We start from the raw sequence: 27,167 nt of genomic DNA, 5'->3' as shown, positions 1-27,167 counted from the left end.
GCAGGAGCTGCCACCTCATGGCCTGTACTGAAGCTAGCTGTGCAGCTCAGCAAGCGTGTAGGACAAATCGGGCACCCTGGGGTGCTACGGCTGCACAGGGAACCACTGGCTAGACTGTCCATTCTCTTGTCCCTCCATGGGCTCCTGCTACTGGAACTAAAGGAGACTCTCCCCCAGGTGTTAACAGTATAGGGCCTATGACACAGCTGAGCACCCAACCCAGCCTTCTCTTTCATTCTGCCACAGAAGCATCTCCTCCTCCACCTCATCTGTAGCTCAGGAGCGTGGTGTGTTCCACACAGACATGCCTTTGGGGCCATGGGGCCTTCACTGCGAGGGGCGGCCAGCCTCCTGGACTGCATGAAACAAACTGACAGAAAGCACCTGAAATGTTCACCCAGGCCACCAGCTGGGGTGGTGGGACACGGCGGAAAGAAGGCATCTGACTGCTATGCCGGGCATTGGGAGAAAGTAGCTGCATATGGCCTGGCTCTACCGCTGAGGCTTTGAAAGTGGCTTATAAATGGGGGCACGTGTAACAAAGGGGCAAACTGCGATCAGGCTGGATCACGACCTGCCCAGCGAGTCAAGCGCAGTCAGGCCTGGAATCCAGGAACCCTGCTGCTGAGTCCTGTGATTCACATAACACCATGTCAGGCAGGCAGCTCCTGTGACATGTTTGGAGGATAAGGAAGTAGGAGCTTGGATGTTAATCCCATGAGGAGCAAGAGCACGGGCCAGGAGTTGCATGGCCCAGGGCAGCTTCTGTGACTGTCCCGGTCTGTGCCTCAGTTTCCCCTTTGGTGCACTGGGGTAACACAGTGCTTACAGCACAGCTAGTTCAAACCATTGCCCTCCACAGGTGCACCATGCCGGGGCTCAGCCTCCCTACAGGGCACTTGGCTCCCCCGCACAGGCTTGTGGGTGCTGTGCGTGCGCTATGCGGCACATCAGTCCTGGTGCGGCGACAGCCCCGTCATAACAGCAGAGATGCTCGTCCCGGCTGCTACACCCCAGGGACGGCCCAAGGGACGATGGGACTGTGGGGCTCGTCTGCCCACAGGCCAGAGGAACCCTCAGCATGCGCAATGTCCCAGGGCTGCCTGGCCAGCCGGGCGAAGGGCCCTGGGCCACACTGTGCCTAGCTCAGGTGATGGGCCGGCAGCGCTTCCCCTTGGCCGGCGACACAGGTGGGCTGTGCCCCAGGAACCAATGCGGAGGAGTGCGCCCGGCCCCGGAAAGCTGGGAGTGTGGCCCTGGGCCACGGCAGCAGAGCGCCGCTACAGACAGCACCGAGGGGTCTGTTCAGCCCTGAGTTGCGTGGCCCGAGGCTGGGTGGGTCTGGGGACACGGTGCCCCTGGTCGCTAGGGGGACGTCGACTTTGCAACAAAACCGACCCGGCAGCGGCGCCTCTGAGCGCCTGGCTCTGCTGCTGGGCTCGTGCTAGGCACTTAAGCTGGCAGGGTAGCTGTGCCCGGCGGGGTGGCGCTCGGGCTCTGCGCCCCACGGCGAGGGGGGTGCTCCAGACAGAGCGGCAGCGTCTATACCAGTGTCAGTGGCCTAGCGCGAGCCCCAGGCGGGGCTCTGAGACCCGCCACCACCGCAGGGGTTTTGTGGTGTTGACGTCCCCTCAGTGGCTGGGTCCCATCCAGAGCCCGGGTCCACCTGTGGGTTTTACTTTGCATGGCCACAGCCCAGACCAGCAGCGACTGGTCCCCTGGCTGGGGTCCCAGCATGGCCATGACAATCTGGCTGGCCCAGGCGCTGCACCCTGCCACTGCCCGGCCTGTCTGAGCCAGCCCCAGCACCACACGAAGCACACGCCGGGCCGGCCACTGTTCCCAGACGTTTTATTACGTAAACATGCTAAAAGAGCCAGTCCTCGCAGCAGCTGTGTCCGCACTGCGGGCCACATCGTCTCCCCAGGCAGGAGCTCTCCCCCCAGCGCTGTGGCCGGGGCACGGTGCGGCCTGGCCCCTCCGATCGCTCACAGCTGCACGGCGCTCCCTGGTGCTCGGGCTGCAGCTCCCGGCGGGCTGGGGTGGAGACGGGTTGAATTCAATGCTGGGGAACGCTGAGGGCTGGGGTGGCTGTGCCAGCAGCAGGGGGCACAGCGGAGGGACGGTGTCAGCCCAAGGCTTGAGAAGGGCATGGGTGGAGGGGGACAAGCGGCTGAGATGCTGCATGGACTGGGGCCCTGGAAGGGAGAGAGGGGAGCCCCTAGGGTTCCTGCCTAGGCTGGGAGGGACTTGGTGCCTCTCTTAATTTTTTTTTTGGGGGGGGTGGGGGGGCGCACCATGGGCTCCCAGTGCCTGGAGTTCCCCTCTGCTATCCCCCCTGGGGAATGCCACCCCCTCCGGCTCTGGCTCACTCGTTCCTTTCTCCCTACCCAGCCCTCATCTCGCGTCAATCCCAGCCACCTTCTGCTACCTCTTCTTGCTCACAGCTGTGCCCCGCTTGCGGCCTCTCCCCAATCCCTCCCTCCCCACACCTGGGCACCCAGCCACACCCACTGCGCTCAAGGTGGGAGTCCCCACTGTTTGCAGTGGGGGAGGAGGGGTCCCCATTGTTCGCAGTGGGGGCAGGGGGCTGCATTCTTCCCAGTCCAGGGCGGGGAGTCCCCATTGTTCTCAATGGGGGAGAGGGGTCTCCATTGTTCCTAGTCAGGGGGGAGTCCCCATTGTTCGCAGTAGGAGAGGAGGGGTCTCCATTGTTCCCAGTGGGGGAGGGGAAGGGAGTCCCCATTGTTCCCAGTGGGGGGTGGGGGTTTCCCATTGTTCTCACTGGGGGACAGGGGGTCGCCATTGTTCGCAGTGGGGGATGGGGGTCTCCACTGTTCCCAGTCGGGGTGGGGGGAGTCCCCCTTGTTTATAGTGGGGGAGGGGTTTCCATTGTTCCCAGTTGGGGTGGGGGGCAGTCCCCATTGTTCGCATCGAGAGAGGGTTCTCCAGGGAGCCGGGCATCAACACACCCTGTGCTCGCTACGTGGGGCTCAGAACAGGAGCTCCCCACCCGGCCGGAACAGATCAAACCCTGGCTCCTGCTCCCCCACAGGGCCTGGATATTCCCTCCTCCCCCCCCCCACCTCTGTCCATGGCCCCAGGCAACACCAGCCCAGGGGAGGGGTCACTAGCTGCCTCCGGCCCCCATGCTGCCTAAGAAAATCCTGGAGGGAAAGATGACCTTGTCCCTCTCCCCAATCCTGGCCCCAGACCCCCTCCCCTGCCTGACCCCAGAGGGACCCCGGAAATTTGGTGGGGCCTGACCTGTTTAGCTGCAAGTCAGGCCTAGTCTTATGGGATTGGGGGCACCCTGCAGCACCCCCCCCCAGCCTAGGGCCCTTCCCCCTCCTGGCCTGGCCATAGGCCCTGTTCCCCCACGAGCCTTGCCTGCCCCTCATGGTCCTGGGCCCACTCTCCCCACTTGGCTCTGATACCCGCCCCATCTGGCTTTAGGGCCCTTCTCCTCCCCCTGCCTGGCTCTGGACCCCTTCCTGACCCTCTCCTCGGCTCTGCAGCCCTGCCCCCAATCGGGCCCTGGGCCTCTGACTGTCCCGGTCAGGGTCCCTGGGGAATGGGCCGGGGTTGATGGGAAGCCGCTTAGGGTGGTGGGTGCTCAAGAGCAGACCCCCTCATGCCGGGAGCCGGATTGGCCTGGGCTGATGGGCAGTTATGTCTGACTGGTGCTGAATTCCAGCCCAGGACTCTCCCAGGGCTGCCCCCACGCTGGCCTCCGGCCTGAGGCCCCCAAGAGGCACTGTCCATCCTAGGGCCCCTTCATGGCTTTGTGAGGATGGCACCAGGATCCTGCTGTGCCGACATCATGGCTATAAGAGGATGCCCTGCTTTCCCAGGCAAGAGCTTGGCATGTGGGTGCAGCTGGGTCTGGGGAGCCCCTCGTCCCCTGAAACCAGGTACATAGAACGTGCAAAATACCAACAGCCCACACGGGGCTGGGCAGGAGCGAGCAAACACGGGGCTGTGCTGGCAGAGGGGGGATGGGGGACTGTGGGGACGGGGCAGGAGAGCTGCTCAGGGGCTGGGGTCCTTTTTCCGTTTCTGGAAGCGGCGGAACTTGCCCTGGATGGCAAGCGCGGCCTTCTCAGTCTCGGGAGCGTTCAGATCGATGTCTATCTCCTCCTCCTCCTCCTCCACCTTCTTGGCGTTCCCGGCTTTGGCTGCAGGGAGAACCAGCTGGCAGTCACCCCTGCGGCTCCGCAGGGGCCCACACCGCTCAGGGCAGCAGGGGGTGCTAGCCTGCAACTCCTGCCAGCATCCAGCCCCCCACAGGACCAGCCCCCCACTGCCCAGGGTCCCCCAAAACTCTGGGTGCAATAGGAAGTACCCCACCCCACTCCCATGGGCTTTGCCTCCCCTATCAGCATCCTTGATCTTGCTCAGTTAATGCTGATGAATGCCAAGTAATGCACATTGGGAAAGTCAGCGTATACACTGGCGGGGTCTAAATTAGCTACTTCCACCCCCGAACGAGGTCTTGGCATCCCCTCGGACAGTTCTCTGGAAACGTCCACTCCACGTGCAGCAGCGTTCCCGCGGCTAGGGAGGTTGGGACCTACCGCAGCCAGGCTGCTGCCAGGAGGTTAGAGAGGCAGCGTGGGCCAGGTGATAGCTTTTCTTGCACCCACTTCTGCTGGCGAAAGAGACAAGCTGCCAGCTCCACAGAGCTCTTCTTCAGGGCTGGGAAAGGTCCTAGGAGCTCGGCTTTCCTCTCTCCCCAGCAGCAGTGGGTCCAACAACAGATATTACCTCAGCCCCCTTGTCTCTCTAGAAAAGGGACAGAAAATATCAGAATGCCACTACAGCAATCCAGGGGGTCCCCACACTTGAATACTGTGTCCAGGTCCAGTCACCCCATCTCCACAAGGAAATACTGCGACTGGGAAAGGTTCAGAGAAGGGCAGCAAAGGTGACCAAGGGTCTGGAACGGTTTCCAGCTGAGGAGAGACTACAAGATTAGCGCTGTTCAGCTTAGTAAAGAGACGACTAAGGGGGACCTGATAGAGTCTATAAAATCTGACTGCTCTCTAGGGAAGTGTTATTTTACTCCCTCACACAATGAACAGGCAGAAGGTTTTATACAAACGAGGGAACAACACACAACTAACCTGTGGAACTCATTGCCAGGGGATGTTGTGACAGCCAGAAGTATAGCTGGACTTCAAAAAGAACTGGCTAAGATCCTGGAGGATAGGTCCATCAATGGCTAGAAGCCCACACGGTCAGGGACACAACCCTTTGCTTGGGGCAACCCAAACCCCTGACTGCCAGAAGGGGAAGATGGGGTGGATCCCTCAATAATTGCCCTGTTCTGTGCATACCCCCTGAAGCTCTGGTACTGGCCATGTGTACAGACAAGAAACTGGGCTAGATGGACCACGGTGTCATCCAGTATGGCCGTTCTCATTGTCCCCCAGGAGAGGCACTCCAGTCCCCCAACCCAACCTTCTCCAGCAGCTGCCTGTGCCCAGAGGGTGTGGGCAGTGTCCCCCTCCCAGACTCCTGGATGTGTAGGGGAGAGGCCCAGCGGGGACCTAGGACACAGCCATGGCCCCAGCAGCCAGGGATGGCGTGGCATGCAGGCCGAGTGAAGGGACGCTGGGGGCAGCTCCCCATGGTGTGTGGGGGAGGGCGTGCTGCAGGCTGGCACATAGAGGAGAGAGAGTGCAAAAATGGCAGCTACATGCCCCACACATAGGCACCGACTTCTACTGGCGTCGGTGGGTGTTCGATCCCACTCTGCCCCTGGCTCAACCCCGCCCCCTCCCACCCCTGCCCTGCCCCCATTCCATCCCCTTCCCCAAAGTCCCTGCCCCAACTCCGCCCCCTCCCTGCCCCTATTGGACTCCTTCCCCAAATCCCCACCCCGGCCCCGCCTCCTCCCCGAGGGCTCCGCATTCCCACTCCTCCCCCCTCCCTCTTGGAGCTTGTTACACTGCAAAACAGCTGTTTGGCGGCGGCAAGCACTGGGAGGTAGGTGGAGGAGTGGGGACCTGGCGTACTCAGGGGAGGAGGCTGAGGTGGGGTGGGGTAGGGAGGGGAGGGGAGCTTGACTGCTGGTGGGTGCAGAGCACCCACCAATTTTTCCCTCAATGGTCATGTGCTCGTCACAGCGATTTCCCCGTGCAGCGCTGAGGGCCCGGGTCAGGCTTGGCATTCCGCGTGCCCCTCGTTAGTGCCAAGCACTTAACGAGGTGCAACGGTGGCGGGGCAGCTCCAGCACTCAGAGGCTGCAGCCAGGAGAGAGGGTTCTTCCCCAGGGTGAAAGAAAACCAGGGGAGACCCGGGGCTGTAAGTCCCCCCTTCCCATCCTGCCTGTGCCTGCCTCCAGTCCAAGCCGGGTGCAGCTGGCAGGGAGGCTGCGCTGGTGCCAACCTGCAGCATGTGCCCACTGGATGGCAAATGGACTCAATGTTCCCCATGGCAAGTGCACGGAGTCAGGGGGAGGGGACAACTCTGCCCCTTTGCCCCATGGATGGATCTGCTAGGCACGTGCCATGAAGGGCAGGGCCATGCTCTGCTGAGCTCTCATGCCACCAGTACCAACGCCCGGGCAGGGCTGGTGGGGGGCAGTGACTTGGCTGGCTTAGACGAGACAGCAGTAAGACCGGCTGATCCCTGTCCCGCTGCCGCACCATGGGGAGCTGCTCGCTCGCCCCCTGCAGACGCGGGCTGGGGAAGCCAGGGGCAGCTCTGTCTCCCCCCAGGGAACGGGAGTCCCTGCACAACTACCCTGGGAATTAGCTTCCTCTTTCAAACCAGCTTTGCCCCAGGCCAATCAGATGAGAGTCCTGGGGTGTTAGCAGGGGGGTGTCCCTCTTTCTGCTGTATAGGATCCCCTGAGCCCTGCCTCTGGAAACACTCTGTGACGTTGCACTCTATATGATTTTAAGAAAATATGCTAATGAGTGTGAATATAATGTAACTGGAATATGTTTCATGCAAAAGGTCTCTTGTAAGGTATCATTACAAAGCTTATAATCCACTGAGTGTGGTCATCCTATTTGTGTGTATGTATCTTTTTGTATCTGAAACTAGAAATATGAAACATAACTGAGGGCCTATTGTAATTATGCAAAGGGTGGGCCATTAACGGTGGTTTGGAATCTCGATGGCTCCCATCAACCAGGACAATTGACTGGACGGCTCTGGTTGCAGGCAGGCCTTCCTGTGAGTCAGGCTCTGAGGAATGAAGGCTTTGGGGTCTCGCAGGGCCATGTGATCATGTCACCTGAACTGGAATCCATCTTTAACCTGGTGCTTTTCCATTGAGAAGGAGGGGTGGGAACCCAGATAGGGACAAAGGATTCCCACCTTATGCAAAGGATATATAAGGGAGTAGAACAGAACAAAGGGGGCTGCAGTCAGGAGAAAAATCCCCTAGCTACCCCCTGAGCTGGAACAAAGACTGTCAGGGGAAAGGATTGTTCTCAGACTAGGAAGGCATCCAGTCTGTGATAGAAGCTGATTGAAAGATCTGCGGGTAAGGTTTTATCTGTATTCAGTTTTCTTACTGTACTAGGCTTAGACTTGTGTGTTTTATTTTATTTTGCTTGGTAATTCACTTTGTTCTGTCTGTTATCACTTGGAACCACTTAAATCCTACTTTTTGTATTTAATAAAATCACTTTTTACTCATTAATTAACCCAGAGTATGTATTCATACCAGGGGAGGGGGGCAAACAGCTGTGCATATCTCTCTCTCAGTGTTATAGAGGGCAAACAATTTATGAGTTTACCCTGAATAAGCTTTATACGGGGTAAAACAGATTTATTTGGGGTTTGGACCCCATTGGGAGTTGGACATCTGAGAGTTAGAGACAGGAACACTTCTTAAGCTGTTTTCAGTTAAGCCTGCAGCTGTTTGGGGATGTGGTTCAGACCTGGGTCTGGGTGTGCAGCAGGCTAGCGGGTCTGGCTCAAACAGGCAGGGCACTGAAGTCCCAAGCTGCCAGAGGGAAAATGGGCTCAGAGGTAGTCTCAGCCCACCAGGTGGCAATTCCTAAGGGGGTTTCTGTAACCCAACCCGTCACACACCCACTGGGGCACAGGGCTTGAGGGATGGGAGCAGCCAGAGGAGCTGAAAGCCTGTGGGGGTCTATGCAGTTTGGCTGCACATGCCGTGGTGTGGGCACATAGCATCCAGTGGCAGCAGTGCGGCGCTGAGCTGCGCTGAGGGACACCACGGCACGGGAAGGAGGGCAGGGCGACTCCCACATGGAGCTGGACGGGTCCAAGCACAGCTCCAAAGTTGTTGCTCTGGGAGTTTCCTTAGTCTTGGAGAAAGCATTTGTCAGAGCCCTGCCCCGGAGGAAGCCACCAGATTGTTACATCCACTTATGGGGTCTGTGCCAGGGCAGAGTCCTACCAGTGAGTTTCTAAGCCCTGCCAAGGCCTGCACTTTACAAGGGCGGGGCATTATCTCACCCCCAAGGGTGGTTAACTTCTGCCCAGTGCTTCTCAGCGCCCAGGTGACCGCAGGGCTGATGGGTTTCGGAGGCCTGACCTCGAACAGCTGCTCCCCTGAAATGAAACCGGTTCTGTCCCCAGCTAGGTGCCCTGGGCCAGTCCCTGACGTAGACACACTGGCGTAGAGCAGTCAAGGTGACGCCCAGCCATGGTGCCAGTGACATGGACTCAGGAATGGGAGAGGGTGCATAGTAACTAGCACTGGATGGAAGTTGTTCACGCACCGCACTGCCCCCCTGTGCCCCCCCCCGGGGCCTGGGCACAGCGGCAGGCTCTCCGCCAACCCCCCCCATGAGCTGCGGCGAGGCGGCCTCTTCACTCACCTTTCTCCTCGCTGCCGGGAGCCTGGCTGGGGGCTGGGGACTCATTGGAGCGGAGCTGCAAGAGGAGAGAAGGCGCCTGTTAGCACATACTGTGCACAGCCAGGCTTTCCAGCACCCTGGCACTACCCGCCCTGGCACACAGCTGCCATGGCTGCCTGCCAGTAGCCCACACCAGGGGGCTTGGGGTAACAGCTGTTGGAGAGGGGGCGTGGATCATGCAGCCAGCAAAGAGGGACTGGCACAGGAGGGGAGGGGACCATGGATCACAGCCTGTGGGGGCCACCCCTGTCTCTGTGTTTTCTAATCAGAACCTGAGAGCTCCCTGCCTCTGCTGTGATCATCTTCTAGCAGTCCTGGTCGTGGAGGGCCCCACCCCACGTGTGCCTGGAGGACCCTGCTGGCTTGGCCAAGCAGCAGAGTCTGTGCACACCCAGCGGCCAGACATACTGTGCAGCTGAGGTGCAAACTGGGACCTGCCCCATCAGCTCCCCATACGCAGCCGCTCAAATAGCGGGACCAATAGGCAGCATCCTCCAGGCCAGGCAGTAGCGGGGAGACAGTCCCAGCTGTGGCAGTAGAGGGCGCACTGAGCCAGTCCCAGCCGGGCGCGCCCCCTGGCTGTGCTGGTAGGGAGCGAACTGAGCCAGTCCCAGCCAGGAGCGCCCCCTGACTGTGCCGGTAGGGGGCACATCGAGTCAGTCGCCTCCATCTGATGAAGTGAGCTGTAGCTCACGAAAGCTTACGCTCAAATAAATTGGTTAGTCTCTAAGGTGCCACAAGTCCTCCTTTTCTTTTTATGTGAAACTCTGTTATACAGCACACTCGCGCCTCCCCTCCCCCCCCAACTGCTCCATCTGGCAGGCAGTTGGGATCCTAGGGGCTCAGCCAGGGAGGCAGCTCTGCCCACTACACACCTCAACGGCAACTCCCAGGAGTCCTGCAGAGACCTGTCACGCATTCCAGAAGGGATCATTGTGTTCATCTAGTCTAACCCCCTGGGTAACCCAGGCCAGAGACCTGCCCCCAGCTAATTCCTATAGCAGAGCTGTTAGAGAAACATCCCAACTCGATTTTAAACTGACCAGTGACAGAGAATCCACTGCAACCCTCAGTCACTTGTTCCAATGGTTAATTACCATTCCTTCCAGTCCGGATTGGTCTAGCTTCAACTTCCAGCCATTTCAGTGTTAGACCTTCCTTGGCTAGACTGAAGAGCCCATTGTCAAATGTTTGTTCCCCATGCAGGTACTTCTAGACTGATCAACTCACCCCCTAACCTTCTCTTTGTTAAGCTAAATAGATCGAGTTCCTTGAGACTGTCACTATAAGGCCCGTTTTCTATTCCTTTAATCATTCTCGTGGCTCTTCTCTGAGCCCTCTCCCATTTATCAACACCCTCCTTGAATTAGAGACACCAGAACTGGACACAGGATTCCAGCAGCGGTTGCACCAGTGCCAAATACAGAGATAAAATCACCTCTCTGCTCCTTTCGAGATTCCCATTATGCACCCCATGATCGCTTTCGCTCTCTTGGCCAGCGTCCCACCTGGAGCTCATGCTCAGCTGATTATCCACCACAACCCCCAAATCTTGGGCAGAGTCCCTGCTTCCCAGCATTCCCCCATTCTGTAAGTATGGCTACATTTCTTCACCTAGATGTGCACATTTCACCATATTAAAAACACATTGTTTGTGCTCAGTTTACCAACCAACCCAGATCGCTCTGTATCAGTGACCCACGCTCTTTATTATTTACCACTCCCACAATTGTTGTGTCATCTGCAGATTTTATCAGTGGTGATTTTATGTTTTACTCCAGATGTTAAATAGTGCAGGGCCAACAACCGATCCCTGCAGGACCCAACTGGAAACACCCCTGCACAATGAGAATTCCCCATTGACAGTTACATTTGGAGACCTATCAGGTAGCCAGCTTTTAATCCATTAATATGTGCCATGTTACTTTTATATCCTTCTAGTTTTTTAATCAAAATGTTGAGTGGTACCAAGAGAAAAGCCTTACCAAAGTCTATACATCAACACTGTTACCTTGATCAACCAAATTTCTAATCTCATCAAAAAAGGTATCCACTTAGTTTAACAGGGTCTATTTTATATAAACCCATGTTGATTTGCATTAATTACATTACCCTCCTTCAGTTCTTTATTAAAGAAGTCTGGGTATCAGCCACTCCAGCATGTTGCTGAGGATTGCTGTCAGGCCTATAATTACTTGTGTCATCCTGTTTGCCCTTTTTAAAAACTGGCACAACATTAGCTTTCTTCCAGTCGTCTGGAATTTCCCCAGTGCTCCAAGACTTACTGAAAATGAACATTAACAGTCCAGCGAGTTCCTCAGCCAGCTCTTTGAAAACTCTTGGATGCAAATTATCTGGACCCTGCTGCTTTAAAACTGCCTAATTTTAGTGGCTGCTCTTCAGGCCTTGCCCCAGGCAGAGTGCTTCAGGATGTGCGCTGGCAGGGATATCAGCTGCACCATGGATCTTCCACGGATGCTGCTGGACCCAGACAGACCCTGTGCTCAGTGCTTAATTTGTGCCAGGGCTTAGCCACGTCACCTCTGGGCTTGGCAGTTCATAGCCCTGGCACCTCTTGGCTTGCTACGTCAGGTATGAAAGTTAAAAAAAAAAAAATTGCTTGAGCCCCGGCCCTTCTTTCATTACAAATTAAACATGGTCCTCTGGCTCCCAGCCTGTGGCACAACACAGAGGCTCCCTATGGCCTGGCTTGGAGAGAGCAGTCCCAGCAGGGCTCTAGGCCACAGCTCAGCTTTTCTGTGCCCCCCCACCCCATGGCCCATGCAGTCAGCCACAGTGTTATGGCACTGCTGGGGCCAGAGATGGGCCTGATCTGCACTCTGTGGAGATAACGGAGGGTGGGCCATTTCTCCCTCCCTCGGCTTCTGCTGAATCCTGGGCCCTAGTCTAGCCAGCACAGCGCCCAGCAATCCCCAGTGACCTGCAGCTCTCTGCCTCTACCCACATGGTGTGCTGTAGAGTGCGGCTCCTGGTCAACGCCAATGGCCAGAAATCTGGATCCCACTGAGTAACCAGCCCCTCCACCAGTGCCCCAGCTCCTGGCTCCCCTGAGAGTCAGCGCCAGCAGCATGATGTCCGGGAGGGATATACGGTGGGGGAACTGGATCCCAACCACCAGGGATGAGCAGCTCAGTGCCCAATGAGACAGCTTCCACTGCAAACCCCAGGCAGGGAGAATCAACCCATCACCCAGCCTGGGTGGCAGCAGGAAAGGAGAAGCCCAGACACCCCAAGGACCCAGCTGGGGCTGGGCAGTGGACGCAAGGCTTGACCCATGACCCCTTCTGCCTGCAGCACTGGAGTGGGGGGCTCTGCTATCCCCAGGGCAAGCAGCAGGGCCAGGCTTTCCCCCCACCCTGCTTTCCACCAACCTGCCTCAGCCCAAAAGTGATCTGGTCTCCCCAGGCCTCGCCCTCTCTGGTGAGGCAGCCAGTTGTGAAGGTGGGAATGGGACAGGGGCCCTGGGCTGCAGCTGCGCTCCTGGGGCCCCACAATGAGATAAACCAGGGGTTTTTGAATGGAGGTACGGCCCCCTTTGGACATCTCCAACATAGTCCGCAGACCACAGGTGGAAAACCACTGCACTAGGACAACAGAACAGACTGCCTGCAGAAGTCATGGAAACTCCTTCACTGGAGGTTTCCAAAAGGTGACTGGAGCCATCTGTCTTGGGTGGTTTACACCAGTGGTTTTCAACCTGTGGTCTACAGCCCCCGGGCGACCACAGACTATGCCCGAGATTTCCAAAGGCGGTGGCACCTCCATTCAAAATATTTTAGGGGTCCACAAATGAAAAAAGGTTGAAAACCACTGCACTACTGTTCTTACCATTAGGAAGTTTTTCCCTGAGATTTCATCTAAATCTGCTATGCTATAGTTTTAACCCATTGCCTCTTGTCCTGCCCTCCGTGACAAGAGAGCAAATTTTCTCCATCTTTTTTATGACAGCCTTTCAAATATTTGAATGCCTCTATCATATTCCCCCTTAATCTCCTTTTCCAAACTAAACATACCCAGTTCCTTCAGTCTTTGCTCAGATGGCCTGCATTCCCTCCCTCTGATCATCTTTGTCGCTTGCCTCTGGATCCTTGGCAGCTTTTCTACATCCTTTCTATACAGGGGTGACCAACTCAAAACTGGACTCACTACTCCAGTAGAGGCCTAACCAGCGCTGAGTCGAGCAGTTCTATCACTTCCCGTGACTTGCAGGCTTTGCTTCTGTTAACGCAAACTAAAATTACGTTTGCTTTTTTTGCAACAGCATCGCATTGTTGACTCATGTTGAATTTGTGATCCACCACCACAACTCTCAGATCCTGCTCAGCAGTGCTGCTGCCAAGCCAGGCATCCCCCAGGCTGTATTTGTGCATTTGGTTTTCCTTCCCTAAGTGTAACACCAGACATTGGTCTTCGTTAAATTTCATTCTCTTGTCTATAGCCCAGTTCTCCAATTTATCAAGATCCCTCTGCATTTTAGCTCTAGCCTCATAAGCGTTTGCCACCCCTGCCAGCTTTGTCTCATCTGCAAATTTGATCAGTGTGCTCTGTATTCCTACAACCAGGTCATTAATACAGATGTTAAACACCAGATCCAGAACAGACCCCTGTGGAACCCCGCTTGAGAGCTCCCTCCCATCTGACACCATTCCAGTAATAGCTCTACTTTGTTTGCAGTCGTTTAACCAATTCTGTATCCACTTAATGGTGGTTCCGCCGAGCCCACATTTCTCCCATTTACTTCTGAGAATGTCATGTGGGACTGTCACCAGCCTTGCTGAAGTCCAGGTATGTTACTTCTACTGCGTTCCCCCATCCACCCTGTGTGGAAAGCGCTGGGGAGGCAGTGGCCCCACTGCCAAGAGACTCACACACACATACAGGGCCGGTGCGAACTAGGCGGTCGCCTAGGGCACCAAGTGGTTGGGGGTGGTGGTGGAGTAGAGATGAGCTGGGTCAGGCGGGCGCGGGGAGGGCCGCCTGCAGCAAGTACTGAGGTGGGGTGGCGCCCAGGGGAACCGCTTCCTGCCCCAGCTCACCTCTGCTCCTCCTCCTCCCCTGAGCACTGCCCCACTCTGCTTCTCTCCCTCCCAGGCTTGCGCGCCAAGCAGCTGATTGGCGCCGCGAGGCGGGAGAAGCGGAGCGTGCTCGGGGAGGAGGCAGAGCAGAGGTGAGCTGCGGCGGGGAGCTGCTGCACACGGCTCCCCAGGCCGAAGGGAGGGGGCGGCGGAGAGCTGCCGCGCGGGGGCTCCTGAGCCGAGGGGAGGGGGCGGTGGGGAGAGCTGCCCCAGGGCAGTGAGGTGGGGGGGGCGGCGCAAGGTGGAAGTTTCGCCTAGGGCGTGAAATCTCCTTGCACCAGCCCTGCGCGCGCACATACACACACCATTCACAAAAACAGCTTCCCTAGGGGTACATAACACCAGTGACAGAGCCAGAAAGAGTGGATGGTCCCATGCACCTCAGTGAGGGGCTCCCTCCCAATCCCCACAGGAGGCTCTGGGTGAGGCCAGAGGCAGGAGAACAGTGGCCCCCAGCCAGCCACCCTGGCTACCATCCCTGGAGGCAGGGAGGCCCTGTTGCTGCTCCTAGGGGCCTATATGGCAGCCCCTCCCCCTGACACCGAATGGGGCCATGGAGCTGGGCCCTGGGATCCAGAGTGTCTGGAGCAGAGGGACAGGGACGGGTGGGGTGTGAGCAGACAGAGCTGCCGGGGGCTGATGGAGAGAGAGGAGACCAAATCGGCAGGGACATGATCCACAGCCATGCCCAAGAGCAGCGCAGCAGTAGCCTGGGGCTGTGGGCCTCCCCTTCCCTGGGGGCTCCTCCCACTCTGTCTGAGACCTGGGCTCCCGCCCTGCCCTACATCAGACACAGGCTTCTCCCGCTAGGGCCCCAAGCTGCTTGCACTGTGTTTACCAGCCTGGTCACTGCCCTCCTCCCAGACCTGATGTTGCAGCCCCCTGGCCCAGCCCCGCTCCCCAGGATGGGATGCTTCAGTGCCCCCAGCCCAGCCCCAGGATGGGATGCTGCAGCCTGGGCCTCTCCCCCTCCCCTCTGGCAGGATGCTGTGTGGCTACAGCAGCTGGTTGTTTATTGCTCCCTGGGGGGGAGAGGGAGGGTTATGATAAATGAAGCTGTTAACTCCCACTGTGCAAATGCCAGCAGAGCTGTGGAGGTGGAGGCAGAGCCAGAGCACAGCCCTGCGTGCAGCCCACAGGATCAGGGCGGGGGGAGCTGCACCAGGGCAGGGAGAAGAGTGGGGGGCACATGGCCCACATGGTCAGAGTGGGGGGAGCCACCCCTGGTGCAGGGAGAGGGGCTCACAGTGGAGGGAGATGCCCCAGGGCAGGCTGCCTCTGTCTGCAGCTCATCCCCCCCACTAAAGGCTGGGGAAGGATCCGTCCCGACCCTCCCTTGTGGCTGACAGGGCTGCTCTGCCTGGGACCGAACCGCTTGCAGGACCAGGGCTGGAAGGGTGGGAGGTGAAATGAGGACGGGGATTAGCCGGAGTCCTGGCATCCTGCCCCAGGGGAAGGCTGGGGCTGTGGGCGAGGCTGTGGGGAGGGGTACCCTCTCCCCCACTTCTCTGCCTCTGACTGGAGCCCAGTGCTCGGGCTCCGCATGCAGGGCCAGGCCCCGCTCCCCCTCCCGCTCTCCGGCTCCATTCACCAGGCTCATTTCTAACCCGCTTAGCGATCTCTCTATTGGCTTTGATCTCATTAGAAGCCCGGCTCCCACCTGCCCCACACGGCTTTGGGCACATACCCAGTCGCGTGGCAGGAGGTCCGTCTCTGGCTGTTGATCCACCCCCCCACCCAGCCTTGCTCTTGGGAGCACTGACATCACAGCGACGCTCTGATTTCTAAGGGTGCTTAAACCTGCCCTGTGCACCCCTGGGAGCCTGCCCATCCCCCTTTCAGCTCCCCAGAGTGGCACTAGAGTCCCTACATTACCGTCATTGAACCCAAAAGTCTACACTGCTCCCCACAGTGCCCACTGCAGGGAGGGGTGGGTGCTGCTGCCTTCTCCCATGAATTGAGGGAGAGGGTGGTTCCCCTTTGTTTTCAGGGCATGTCCTCCCCCCCAACCCAGAAAGCGCTCATGAAGGAGTTTGGTTCCACTCCATTGTGACTCTCCCCGGGGCACAAGCTGGCAGCTCCGTGCAGCAAACCAGCTCTTTGTTGCCTGTGACAGGCTCCCATTACTCACGCAGCCCCTTGCTGAGATAACTACCAGCCTCTGCACAGCCTGGGGCCCGACTCCACTCCCCTGCCCCACGGCCCAGCGCGGGGGACAGCTGCACCCCAGCACTAGGTGGCACTGGAGCCCTCCCCGCAGGCCGGGCTGCAGTGCATGCGCTGCTCCTGGTCCTGCCAGGGAGCAGGATGGGGTCTGCATGGGGCTCTTACCCCTGGCCAGGGGGTCGTGGAGCAGCACAGCCCCGATGGGCCCCCACTGGCAGCAACAGCCCTGCCTGGGCAGCTGTGGGGATCCCAGCCAGGCTCTGCAGCTACCTGAGCTAAGGGACCATGCCTGTTAGCGCTAACTGGAGCGCCTCTCACCCCAGAGGGGCCTGAGCAATACAGGGGCATCATGTGGGGCCATCCAGGTATATTACTGTGCTACGCACAGCCCCCCCCGACTGAGACCAGGGTCCTCCCTGGCATCACATAGACACACCCCTGCCCTAGCTGTGGGTGCCCCAAGGCACCAGACACCCCACCTGCCAAGATCAGGGCCTCTCAGGGCACCAGGCCCTGCACAAACACCCAGCGAGAGCCTGTCCCCCTGTGCTGAAGAGCTCAGAGGCCAATAGACTAAACAGACCTGGGGCCGTTCCCCTCCTGTGATACAGCTGAGACAGAGGGGAAGGCGCTGCCCCAGGTCACAGTGAAGGCCCAGGTCTCCCACATGCCCATGTGGTGCTGTATCCATTGGAGAACACTGCCAGCCACAGGTGCCACAGACCAGTGGTCCCAGAGATGGGCACCGTGCGCCACATGCCCACATGAATTGCTATCCCTTGGCGAAACCCCCTTCCTGACTGCTGGCTACCCCTGCCCTGAAACCTGTGGCACATGATCCCTGCTGTCCCTGCAGCCCCCAGCCCAGCCCCCCACGGCATGGATGGATCCAGTGCAGAATTTTCCCCATGCCCGGGGCGGCGGGGGTTGGTTCGCCCCATGACCACGTGAGATGGGCCCAAGCAGACCCAGTGCTCAGCCTAGTTCCCAGGGACTTGCCTCAGTAGCCCACAGGGAAAGGGCAGGAGCTCGGCCTGTAACAGAGAACCTCGGAGGCAGAGCCAGCCCTGGAGAAGCGCAGCTGAGCTGGGCAGGCTAGCCGGAGGCGGGAGGAGCAGAGGAGTCAGCGATGCTGCTCCGGGGCGTAAGAGCCCCCCTCGGCAGCGTGTCTGGGCTGCCCCAGAAAAAGGGGTCCAACCCTGATGGAAGCCGCAGAGCCCTGAGCTGCTGTGAGCACATGTAAGGGCCGAATGACTGTAACAACCCTTTGCCCAGCTCTGAAGCCTGCCCCGACACGGCCCCAGGGTCCAGACATCAAAGCTGCCCTTATATGGGAAAAGGGCCCATGCGCTGCCAGCCCCTTGGCACGGTGGATGCAGCATCCAAGACAAACAGTCCCAGGGAGAAGGGGAGGCCAAGAGGGTTGGGGCAGGGGTCCCTCCGCTCTGCTGACGAGCACAGCGGAGAGCCCAGACCTGGAGATGCAGGGGTGTCAGCCTCCTCCCCCTGGGCACCATGCCCATAGCTCCGTGCAGGCTGGGGAAGCTCGACCAATAAGCCGCTCAGCATGAGAAAATCCCCCCTCCCAGGACAGGCTTCCTAATTACCCTAAAAGCCAGAGCACACCAGGCTGCCAGCTGCTGACAGATAACCAACCCCCCCTCCTCCCCCCAGCACCTGGTTCCCCACTCCAGGATCCCAGCACTGCATGGCTGGCTCTTCATTATCCCCCTAGCTTCCTCCTCCCGCCCCACTCCAACCTGTCACTCACTGGGCCGGGTTTCACCTCCCCTGGCCCGGATCAGCCTCTTAGCGCTGCCCCCAGGTGCTCCCGGCTCAGATGTATTTTTCCGCAAGACGGATTGCTGCAGTTAGAGGCTGCCAGTCCCCCCTCCCCCCCACGTGCAGCACAGCCGGCTTCCCCTGCGCTGGGGATATGCTCTGCTACCTGCCTGGGATTTTCCATCTCAGACTCGGCTCAGTCACAGAACCGTTGTCTGGAGCCATTTGTTCTAGGTGATTAAAGACAGCTGTGTGCTCCCCAGTGCGCCTACTACACCAGGCATGCAGTGAGCCCTGCCAGGCCTGGAGTAGCCAGGAGCTCCCCACATGGCCAGTGCTCCTGCCCCACCCCCTACAGCAGCCCCTGCTGGGGGAGAGCTGAGTCTGTCCAGGCAGCCTCCCTCGCAGGCAGGGCCTGGGAACAGGAATCCCCGCCCCGGAGTTTGCAGCTGCCCATCACCGATGCTCACACCATCAGGGCCCTGGCCCCTGCTCCAAAGCCCAGGCCCTGCCACTTGAACCAGAGGAGAACTCGCTACGTACCTGCTTCGACAAAGCAGAGTGCCATTGCCTAGAAGTGCCTTGTGCCCAGCAGAGCATGGAGAAGGGGTATTGCCCTGGGAGACAGGAGGGGCACTGGCTTTGGGCACCCCACAATGCCCTCCTATTGCATCCTTGCCAGACTGGGCGCTGCGGGGCTGAGCCAGGGCTACTGGGCTCATGCCAGGGGCTCACATCCTGCAACAGGCAGCGTCTTACCCCGCTCGTCTAACCCCCTGCCCAGGCCCACTACAAATCCCCTTCGGCACCAGCCCCTGGCTGGTGACCGCACACCACAGAGCAGTTCTGAGCCCTCAGCCAGGGGCAATGGGAACAGACATGCCAGCCCACATCAGCCCGCAGCTAGAAATGGGCCTCAGGAGCCCCAAGCACCAGGCTCTTGCCCTAATCACGAGATGACATTCCCTCCCTTCCTGATCTGAACAGGGCTTGACCACAGCTAGCCAGGATGAGCAAGGGCTTGCCAGGGGCTTTTCATCCCTGTTCATGGGGTACTGCAGGGAGCAGGGCAGGAGCACTGGCAGGGGGGGCGGGGGGCTCCAGGCTACGCCAGTCCCAACCTTTCCCAACAGGGGGCAGCGTAAGGGGTGGGGCAGGGGACAATGTCTGTACAGTGTCTCTCCAGTGACAGCCCCAAGAGAGACCAGTGCTGATCAGCATGCAGGACACCACCCCAAACGAGGAGGAAGGTGGTGTGGGAGCAGCAGTGGCTGGCAGTGTTGGGGGAGCCTTTGAACCCCCTTTGTGAGCCCAGCATGGGGGGAGACAGCAACTCTGCATGTGCTGGTTGCCATGGAGATGGGCTCCAGCAGGTAACAGCTGGGGTCCCCTCCACTCCTCTCACCAGGGCCTGTATGGGCAGCCCCCTCCCCCCACATGCCCTGTGAAGCCTGGAGAGCCCACCAGTGCTGGGGGGCACCGGGCACTGGAGTCTGAATCTCAGCACTGGATCCGGAGCCATTCCCTGCTGTTCTGCCAGCTCCCAACGCCACAGTTCCTGCTCAGCCAGCCCTTCAGACCAGCCCTGCCTGCCCTCCACACATGTCAGCTGGATCCCTGGGGCATGAGCAGGGGCTCTGCACAACACCCTTCCCCCCACCCCCCGGCCCCACACGGCTGGGCTGTTGCTATGCACTTCTTGGCTGCTCCACCACAGAGGCAGCTGCATGCCCATTGTGCTACAGTATGGGCAGAGCTGTTGGGATGTAGCATCCCACCCAAAGGCCCCCTTGCCAGTGCTGTAACACTGCCCCAGCCACCCAGCATGGTCACTAGGCCACTTAGAGCCAGTCAGAACTTCATACAGTGGCAGTGACGGAGCGCCTGTCCTGCTGTCTCAACAGGAGCCAAGGGAGCATCTCCGGCAGCAGCAAGTGGTGCAGGGCCTATGACACACAAGGGACAGTTCTGATTCCATCCACGGCCAGACCCAGACACATGCCACTTCAGGCCCACCGAAGTGAAGTCCTCAGGCTTCGAGTTCAGAGACACCCATTGCCCCAGACTCAGCCCGATGCAAGCTGGCAGAGCCGTTACTGGATCCATTCCTGGCACGTCTTCAACGCCACGCCGAGGCCCAGGCAGCACCAGGGCTGCATCGTCAGCAACTCGGCCAGCAGGAGAGAGACCGGCCCCAGCCACAGAGCTCAGGGCTGGAACCATTGAATCCAGTTGGCCCCGCGTCTCAGGCTGCTTCGCCCCTGGAGGTCAGCTCAGGACTTTCCCTAAATAGCTGGGACAGTTGGGAGATTCTCTTCCCTCTGTCCCAGCAAGTGCCGGCCAGCACTCACACTCGGGGTAGAGGAGCCAGCCTACGGGTGTGCCCATCCTGGAGAGTCCAGAGGGGAGAGGACAGACAACCCGTCAGAGCCAGGGACACCACCACAGGGGAAGAATGAGCCAATCACAGCCAGAGTGCGAGACTCCTCTGAGGGAGCGACACTCAGCCCCATGGGGAGCCGCTCAGAGCCCCAGGCACATGCTGTGCTTCCCTGCACTGGGTCTCCCTCAGCTTATGGCAGCTTTGGCACCTATGGAGGCGGCTGAGCTGAGCCACAAAGGGGGCAGGAGGCACCGGGCAAGCTCCACCGCTGGCCCGTAATCCCAACCCTCAGCCCCACTATGCTTGCCTTTCACACCCCCTTCTCTGCCACTGCCCCACACTCCTGACCCACAGCGCCTAGCCTGGGACTCTACACCCCCATCTCTGCCAGTGCCCCTCAATCCCAACCCACAGCCCCGTGGGCTCCTCCAATGAAGGCTGCTGGCTCAGCCATGGCAGAGCAGTTAATGGGGCAGAACAGGTGAGCTGCGGAGGAACATGGCATTCAAACAGGGTTCAAAAAAGAACTAGATAAGTTCCAGGAGGATAGGTCCATCAATGGTTATTAGCCAGGATGGGCAGGGATGGTATCCCTAGCCTCTGTTTGCCAGAAGCTGGGAATGGATGACAGGGGATGGATCATTTGATGATTACGTGTTCTGTTCATTCCCTTTGGGGCATCTGGCATTGGCCACTGCCGTAAGACCAGATACTGGGCTAGATGGACCTTTAGTTTGACCCAGTGTGGCCGTTCTTATGTTCTTCCTCCTTTCGCCATCCCAGAGCAGCAGCTCCCGCAGACACACACTGCCTCAGACAGGAGAAGGGAGGCCCCACCTGTTCCCTTCAGGGCTGTGGCTGTGATCAGAGCAGCACTGGTCCAGAAGCAAGTGGGGCCAGGAGGCACATGGTATGGCAGGGTTCACCCATCAAGCCGTGGGGACCATGCTCTGAGCAACCCAGGGATCAGCAGGTTAGGGTTAGTCGGGGGGGGGGGGAGAGCATCCCATCTGTGAGGGAGGGGGTGTCTGCCCTGTAGCAGGGAGTGGGAGGAGCTGGAATTGCTGGGGTCAGAGCTGGAGCCCATCTGTAGCCAGGAGACATATCATGTGACTGGAGCCTCTGATCAGGGGGATCTCTGTGATTGGAGCAACTGCCTGTGTAGGTCTCCCAAATCCAGCCCTCCAGTGCCCTCACCCCCCCCCCCATGCACACACACCTCTCCCTCACCACACCCCCCCCTCACTGCCAGGGCCTCCCCTTGGGCAATGCCAGCTCCTGCACATGTTACCACTGCCCTCTCTTAGATGGGCTCAGCCCTGCCAACCCAGGTCACCGGCTCTGCACTGCTAATGGTTGATGGGGATTCTCTTGCTCAGGCGTCAGGGCCTGGGCTTTTGGAGCAGGGTGGTGGCGCTCCGGGCCTCTCTCACTGTGCCGCACAGCTCGCAGGCAGGGTGCACGTATAGGCAGCTGGGAAGTCCCTGTGGCCAACACATGAAAGAAAACCCCTGAGACACAGGAGGAAAAGAGTGAACTTGCCGCCCACCCACAGCACCTGCCATGCAGGGCATGGCGGGGAGTCTGAGAGTTTCTTGGGCAAAGCTTCAGCTTGCAGGGGGGCACCGCGCCCCACCCCCCAGCAGAGAAGGAGCAGCCCAGCAAGGGAGCTCACACAGTGCAAGGGACAGAGAACCCAGGTGTCCTAACAACCCTTGCTTGAGCCCCTACCTGCTGCATGACCATGCAGGGACCGGCCCCAGTGCCAGCCTGGAGGGATCCAGGCATTTTGGGACACCTCTGTTTTTTTCTAGCCAGCTGTCAGAGGCAGGAGTGCTCCGTCCCCCGGGAGGCGCCGTTGTGCTGCTCCCTCCTCTACAGCGACAGGTACCTGGGATTTGGTGAACACACAGCCGGGAAGCAGCCTGTGGCCACTTGAGGAGCTGTTGCTAGTGGGGCTGGAGCAGGCAGCTGGTGCAGGAGAGCCTGGCGCATTGGGGTCAGGTAGTGCAGTGGGTCAGGCAGACTTTGGCACCAGAGAATCAGCCAAGCAGCCACACTCTGCCCCACATGCTATGAGGCCCAGGGGGATCCACACTGCAGCCACACTTCTTTCCACCTCTGCATCACCCCACAGGCTCAAAGCTGCAACTTGACTTCAGCAGGACCCTACACAAGCTTCCTATAGGAAAAGCTTAATACCCTTGTGTGACGAAGTGGGACTGTTCTTAATGTTTCCTCTGAATAGTGTGGGGGTGCCTCAGTTTCCCCTATGCAGTTCTTAAGTATCTAGGTGGTGGGGTAAGGGTGTATGATCATTGCAGAGCCCTAGAGGGCAGGTGTGTGCAGGGGTCTGGACACAGAGAGTGGCCAACACCCTGTTTCCTGGCAACTGATGGCCTGGGCCCTTCCCCCCTGCGAGGTGAGAGCTAAAGGGTTGGAGAACAAAGGAATCAGGTGACCTCCTGGCCTGGGAAAGGGACAAAGCCCAGAGGAGGGGAGGGGGGGCTGGAGAGAGTTTCAGTTTGAGGCTGTCTGGGACATGGAGTGAAGTGCAGACGTGGTTGTCTGGCTCACTGCCCCCCATAATGGACCCAGCTGAGGGGTCCTGTTCTCTGCACCTACAAGCTCTGTTTTAGACCATGGTCCTGTCGTCTAATAAACCTCTGTTTTACTGGCTGGCTGAGAGTCACGTCTGACTGCAAAGTTGGGGTGCAGGACCCTCTGGCTTCCCCAGGAGCCCACCTGAGCGGACTCGCTGTGGGAAGCACACGGAGGGGCAGAGGATGCTGAATGCTCCGAGGTCAGACTCAGGAAGGTGGAAGCTGTGTGAGCTTTGTGTCCTGAAGACAGGCTGCTCACAGGAAGGCGACTGCCCCAGAGTCCTGACTGGCTTCATGGGGAGCAGTTCCAGAGCATCGCCCAGGGACTCCGTGACACCTTGTCTGCAAAGAGCTTCTGGGGGTTCCATGCCAACGGGCAGAGCTGGGTCAGAAAGCCCAACCCTGGGGCTTGCACTCCGGGTGCGTGTCTCTCCCTCCGTCTGTCCATCCCTATCCCTTCCTCTGACAGTCTCCCTTTAGAGACGCACCACAGCCTGGAACTCTCACTTCACATTTTGTTGCCTCATCTCCACAGGGAGAAGCTCTGAGAACAGAGCCAGGAACAGACTCAGACCCGCTTCCATTCAGGGCCCCGGAGACCCGGTGTCACTGCAGGGTGCTCTTTGCCAGGCCCTCCGGCTGTGCCTGGGTCCTGACAGCTCCCAACACCACTGGCACTAACTGGCTGCACTTTCTGCCCAGGGCTGTATGAGCCATGCAGACAGAAGCCTCCTCTGCCCTAGGACAGGATCTGGGGATCCTGAGCACTGCCCACCTGCTCTCGCCTCCCCAGGGGAGGGAGCCCCGTGCCCCCTCAAGACCCCTCTCTCTGTATCTTCCTATCACCTGCACATTTACCTGCCCCTCGCCTGCCGCTGCCAGCATCACAGGGTGGAGGCTGGCCAGCCCAGGGCTGCCTCTGCAGTTACTGCCCTCAAGGGAGCCCTGCAGAGTGACGTCAGCCTCATGTTCCCCCACCACCACCCCCAACAAGTGTCAGCCCAGCAGTGTTCAGCTGCGGCTGGGAGAGCCCAGCTGGGGTGGGTCCAGGTTAGGGTGCCAGGGCATCCCCAGCAGCTCCGGGCTGGTGCTAAACTTTGACTTAAGCTGGAGTGGAGCTGTCCCAAGAGTGGCCAAGCCTGGGACCAGCAGGACTTTCACACTGAGCACCAGAGCCATGCACACAGAGCCCAGGGCCGGCTCCACCTGGACCAAGCACTCCGGTCGCCAGGATACCACTAATCACACTTGCCGCTGTGTAGGTGGGGGAGGGGCGTTACCTGCCGAGGGTGTAGCTGGGATGGGAGGTCACCTCCCCCCTTGCATCCCCACCACATGCAGTGTTGCCTAGTCAGGCAGGTGGACTCGGGACACAGCAGGCTTTGGATGCTGGATTCCCCTGGCCCCCAGCCACCCACAGGGTCTCATCCATCAGGGGACAGAGCCCAGGCAGTGATGGGAGGGGCACCCCAGGGTCTCAGAAGGGCTGCCCTCTGCCCAGCCAGTTTCTGACTGCACCACGTCCAGCCATATGATCAGCAGCCTTTCCCCAGGGCTTCGCTGTCACCAGGTAGGGAACATCTGGGGCCAGCCACCCCCCAGTGCCCACCTCTATTCCCCCTAGGGCACACTCAGCCCCTGCAAGGGGGCAGAGACACCAGCTAGGGAGGATCCTGTCTCCAATGGTGGGGCCAGAGCCCCAGAGCCACGGGGCTCACTGATGGTGATGCTAAGGGGGCCAGGGCTGAGCCGGGGGGCCCCGCCCTCTGGAAGCGGCTCCCCCACTCCCTCGACCAGCCAGGGGTGAAGGGGTCACCAGCCCCCGACGCCAGCATCTCTCGAGCCAATCCACGGAGCTGAGCGCGGGTGCCCGTCGGGGGGCAGAGGGTCCCCCGGGTTCCCCGCAGCCCCTCCGCCCATCGCCCGGCCCAGACCCTCACCTGGCTCATGGCGCTGCGCGGGGCGGGCCTGGCGGAGACGCTGCGCGACGATCGCGGCTCCGCGGGTCTAGAGCCGGCTGAGCCCTCGCCGCCTTTATAGCATATGGCCGGACCCCGCGCGGCGGCCGACTGACAGCCCCGGGCAGCCAATGGGAGAGCGCAGCGCTCTGCTGCATTTCCAAACTAGGCTAAGGCGGGCCGAGAGTAAACAGGAGCCGGGAGGAAGGGGGGCTGGGGACCGCGAGGGGGCTGCGCTGCGTCCAGGTAGCTGGGGGGGGGGGGGGGGGGGGGGCCGGGGGTCTGAGCTGTGTCCAGGCAGCTCATGGGGGTGGGCAGGGGTCTGGGCTGTGTCCAGGCAGCTCATGGGGGTGGACAGGGGGTCTGGGCTGTGTCCAGGCAGCTGGGGAGAGGCTGAGAACTGGGGAGGGGGGCTGCGTCCAGGCAGGGGGTCTGGGCTGTGTCTAGGCAGCTGGGGAGAGGCTGAGAACTGGGGGGGGGGGGGGGGGGCTGTGTCCAGGCAGCTGGGGAGAGGCTGAGAACTGTGGGGTGGGGGGCTGTGTCCAGGCAGGTGGGGGAAGGGGGCTGGGGGTGGGAGGGAGCGGCTGCGCCCAGGCAGCGGGAGGGGGGGAACGGAGGAGGGCTGCCCAGGCAGGTGCCTCTCGGCTGGGTCAGCCCTCCCCACTCCCCTCTCCATAGACGGCCCGAGCCCCCATTCCCGGGCTGTGGCCGTGCCCTGTCCCCGCACGGGATCCCTTCCCCTGGGCTGCGGCCGGGCTGCCCCCAGCACAGCCCTCGGGCTCCGGGAGCTCAAGCTCCGGAGCGACCCAGCTGGGGGGCTCCGGGAGCGGCTGGCGCAGTTACATAACCCTTGGGTACCAGCCCCTGGCTGGGGCGCCCCGGCCCGACTCCGCAGGAGGCGGCTGAGCGGAGACTGAGAGCACCGCAGGGGCTTTTCCAGCCCGCGCAGGGTCCCTCTGCGCCTCCGCTTCCTTCCTGCTTCTTGGCACCGCCCAGAACCCGCCGATCTCCCGTGTGCAGGCAGCCCCGAGGGCAGACACCCTCTAACCGCCGCCGTGCAGCCCCCATCTACCAACGGGGCGCCCCTCTAGCTCCCCGGGGCTCCCGCAGCGCTGCGGTGAACCAACCCCCCCCCCAGCCCCTGCGCTCTGGGCCGGGTTGTCGGCCCTGTGCAGCGCGGAAATGGAGCTGTGTAACTTGTTCAAGGTCAAGCACCGAGTGAGAGCTAGGAATTGAACCCAGGAGTCCTGGTGCCCGCTCCCCGCACTCCTTTCTGTCACACTCGCTCCCAGAGCTGGGCATGGAACTCAGGAGTCCCTTGCTCGGGAGGGGCACCAGGACTCCTGGGTTCAATTCCCAGCTCTCACTCGCTGCCTGACCTTGAGCAAATTACTAGATTATACTGAATATATATTATATTGAACAAATTACTAGATTAGATTATAGCACCTGCCAAGGAGGATGGGGGATGCCAGGGGCTCTGTGGGCACCCACTGGGTAACACGTGGCTCCTGTTTGTCTTTCCAGCTGTTCCCTGGGACTCCCATGGGTGCTGGGACTGGAAATCACACTGCACCTCTGGGCTTCCCCAAGACAGTGATGAAACCTAGTGGAATCCAGAGGCTCTGACCAGCCCATCTCACCAGCTTCAATGCCAGCTCTCAGGCAGCAGCAACTGATCCTGTTCTTCTGCACAGATCCTGCCCCAAATCAATTAACTCTGCACAGGTGCCAGCTAGAACCTCAGTTGCAACCGTGTATCATCCTCAGGCACTTCTCGCCAATAGGAGCTCAGGCCCCAAAAGAATCCAGCACCCACCCACTGGCATCCGTAATGCACCGGCTTAATGTGTGAGAGCGTGGCGCCCCCTAGCGGCCAGTACCGATAACAGCGTCTGCTAACAGAATTAGCCATTTAGCTCAAGCTATAGGGCCAGCGCTCTGGGGACTGCAGGTTCAATCCCTGCTCCTGTCAGGCCCGGTTTCATGTGTGCTCTGTGAGGTAATTAACCTCCTAGTTACTGAGCTCAATTGTAATACTAAAGAAAACAAAGTGTGTCACTCTGGAGCACAGGACCCTTTCCAGGGGTGCTCCAGAGAGTGGGGAGCCAAAATTAGAGCCCCATGCTACACTGCCAGGGGTTGCTGTCCTGAGGTGGGAATTTCATCTCTGACAGCAGGGGCTGCCCTTCAGCAAGAGGGGGAAGCAATGGAGTCCTGCTGCTATGACATCCCCTGTCCTGAGACAGCCCTGCTTTGGATCCCCTGGGAGGGGGGTCTGGACCACATGGCTGGCATGAACCCCACAAAGAGGAGCCAGGAACCTCAGA

General features: G+C 59.7%; 1 protein-coding gene across 1 annotated transcript; it reads right to left on the bottom strand.

Annotated features, from left to right (window-relative positions):
- Positions 1-1,834: 1,834 nt before the first annotated feature.
- PCP4L1 (Purkinje cell protein 4 like 1) lies at positions 1,835-24,964 on the bottom strand. Its single transcript, XM_037883464.2, has 3 exons — positions 24,820-24,964; positions 8,811-8,865; positions 1,835-4,178 (listed from the first exon to the last, which is right to left on the bottom strand). Exons 1-3 carry the CDS (start codon positions 24,826-24,828, stop codon positions 4,033-4,035), a joined length of 210 nt encoding a protein of 69 aa, XP_037739392.1. The 5' UTR covers positions 24,829-24,964; the 3' UTR covers positions 1,835-4,032.
- Positions 24,965-27,167: the final 2,203 nt, after the last annotated feature.

The sequence above is a fragment of the Chelonia mydas genome, chromosome 24 (genome assembly GCF_015237465.2).
Source record: "Chelonia mydas isolate rCheMyd1 chromosome 24, rCheMyd1.pri.v2, whole genome shotgun sequence".
NCBI classification, from domain to species: domain Eukaryota; kingdom Metazoa; phylum Chordata; order Testudines; family Cheloniidae; genus Chelonia; species Chelonia mydas.
The sequence above is the reverse complement of the archived record's forward strand: the minus strand, read 5'-3'. Positions and strand labels throughout refer to the sequence as shown.

Excerpts from the sequence above, each read along its gene's own strand:
- PCP4L1 (XM_037883464.2), bottom strand. Across the intron at positions 4,179-8,810 it reads TCCCGGCAGCGAGGAGAAAG|CCAAAGCCGGGAACGCCAAG; the intron begins GTGAGTGAAGAG and ends TTCTCCCTGCAG.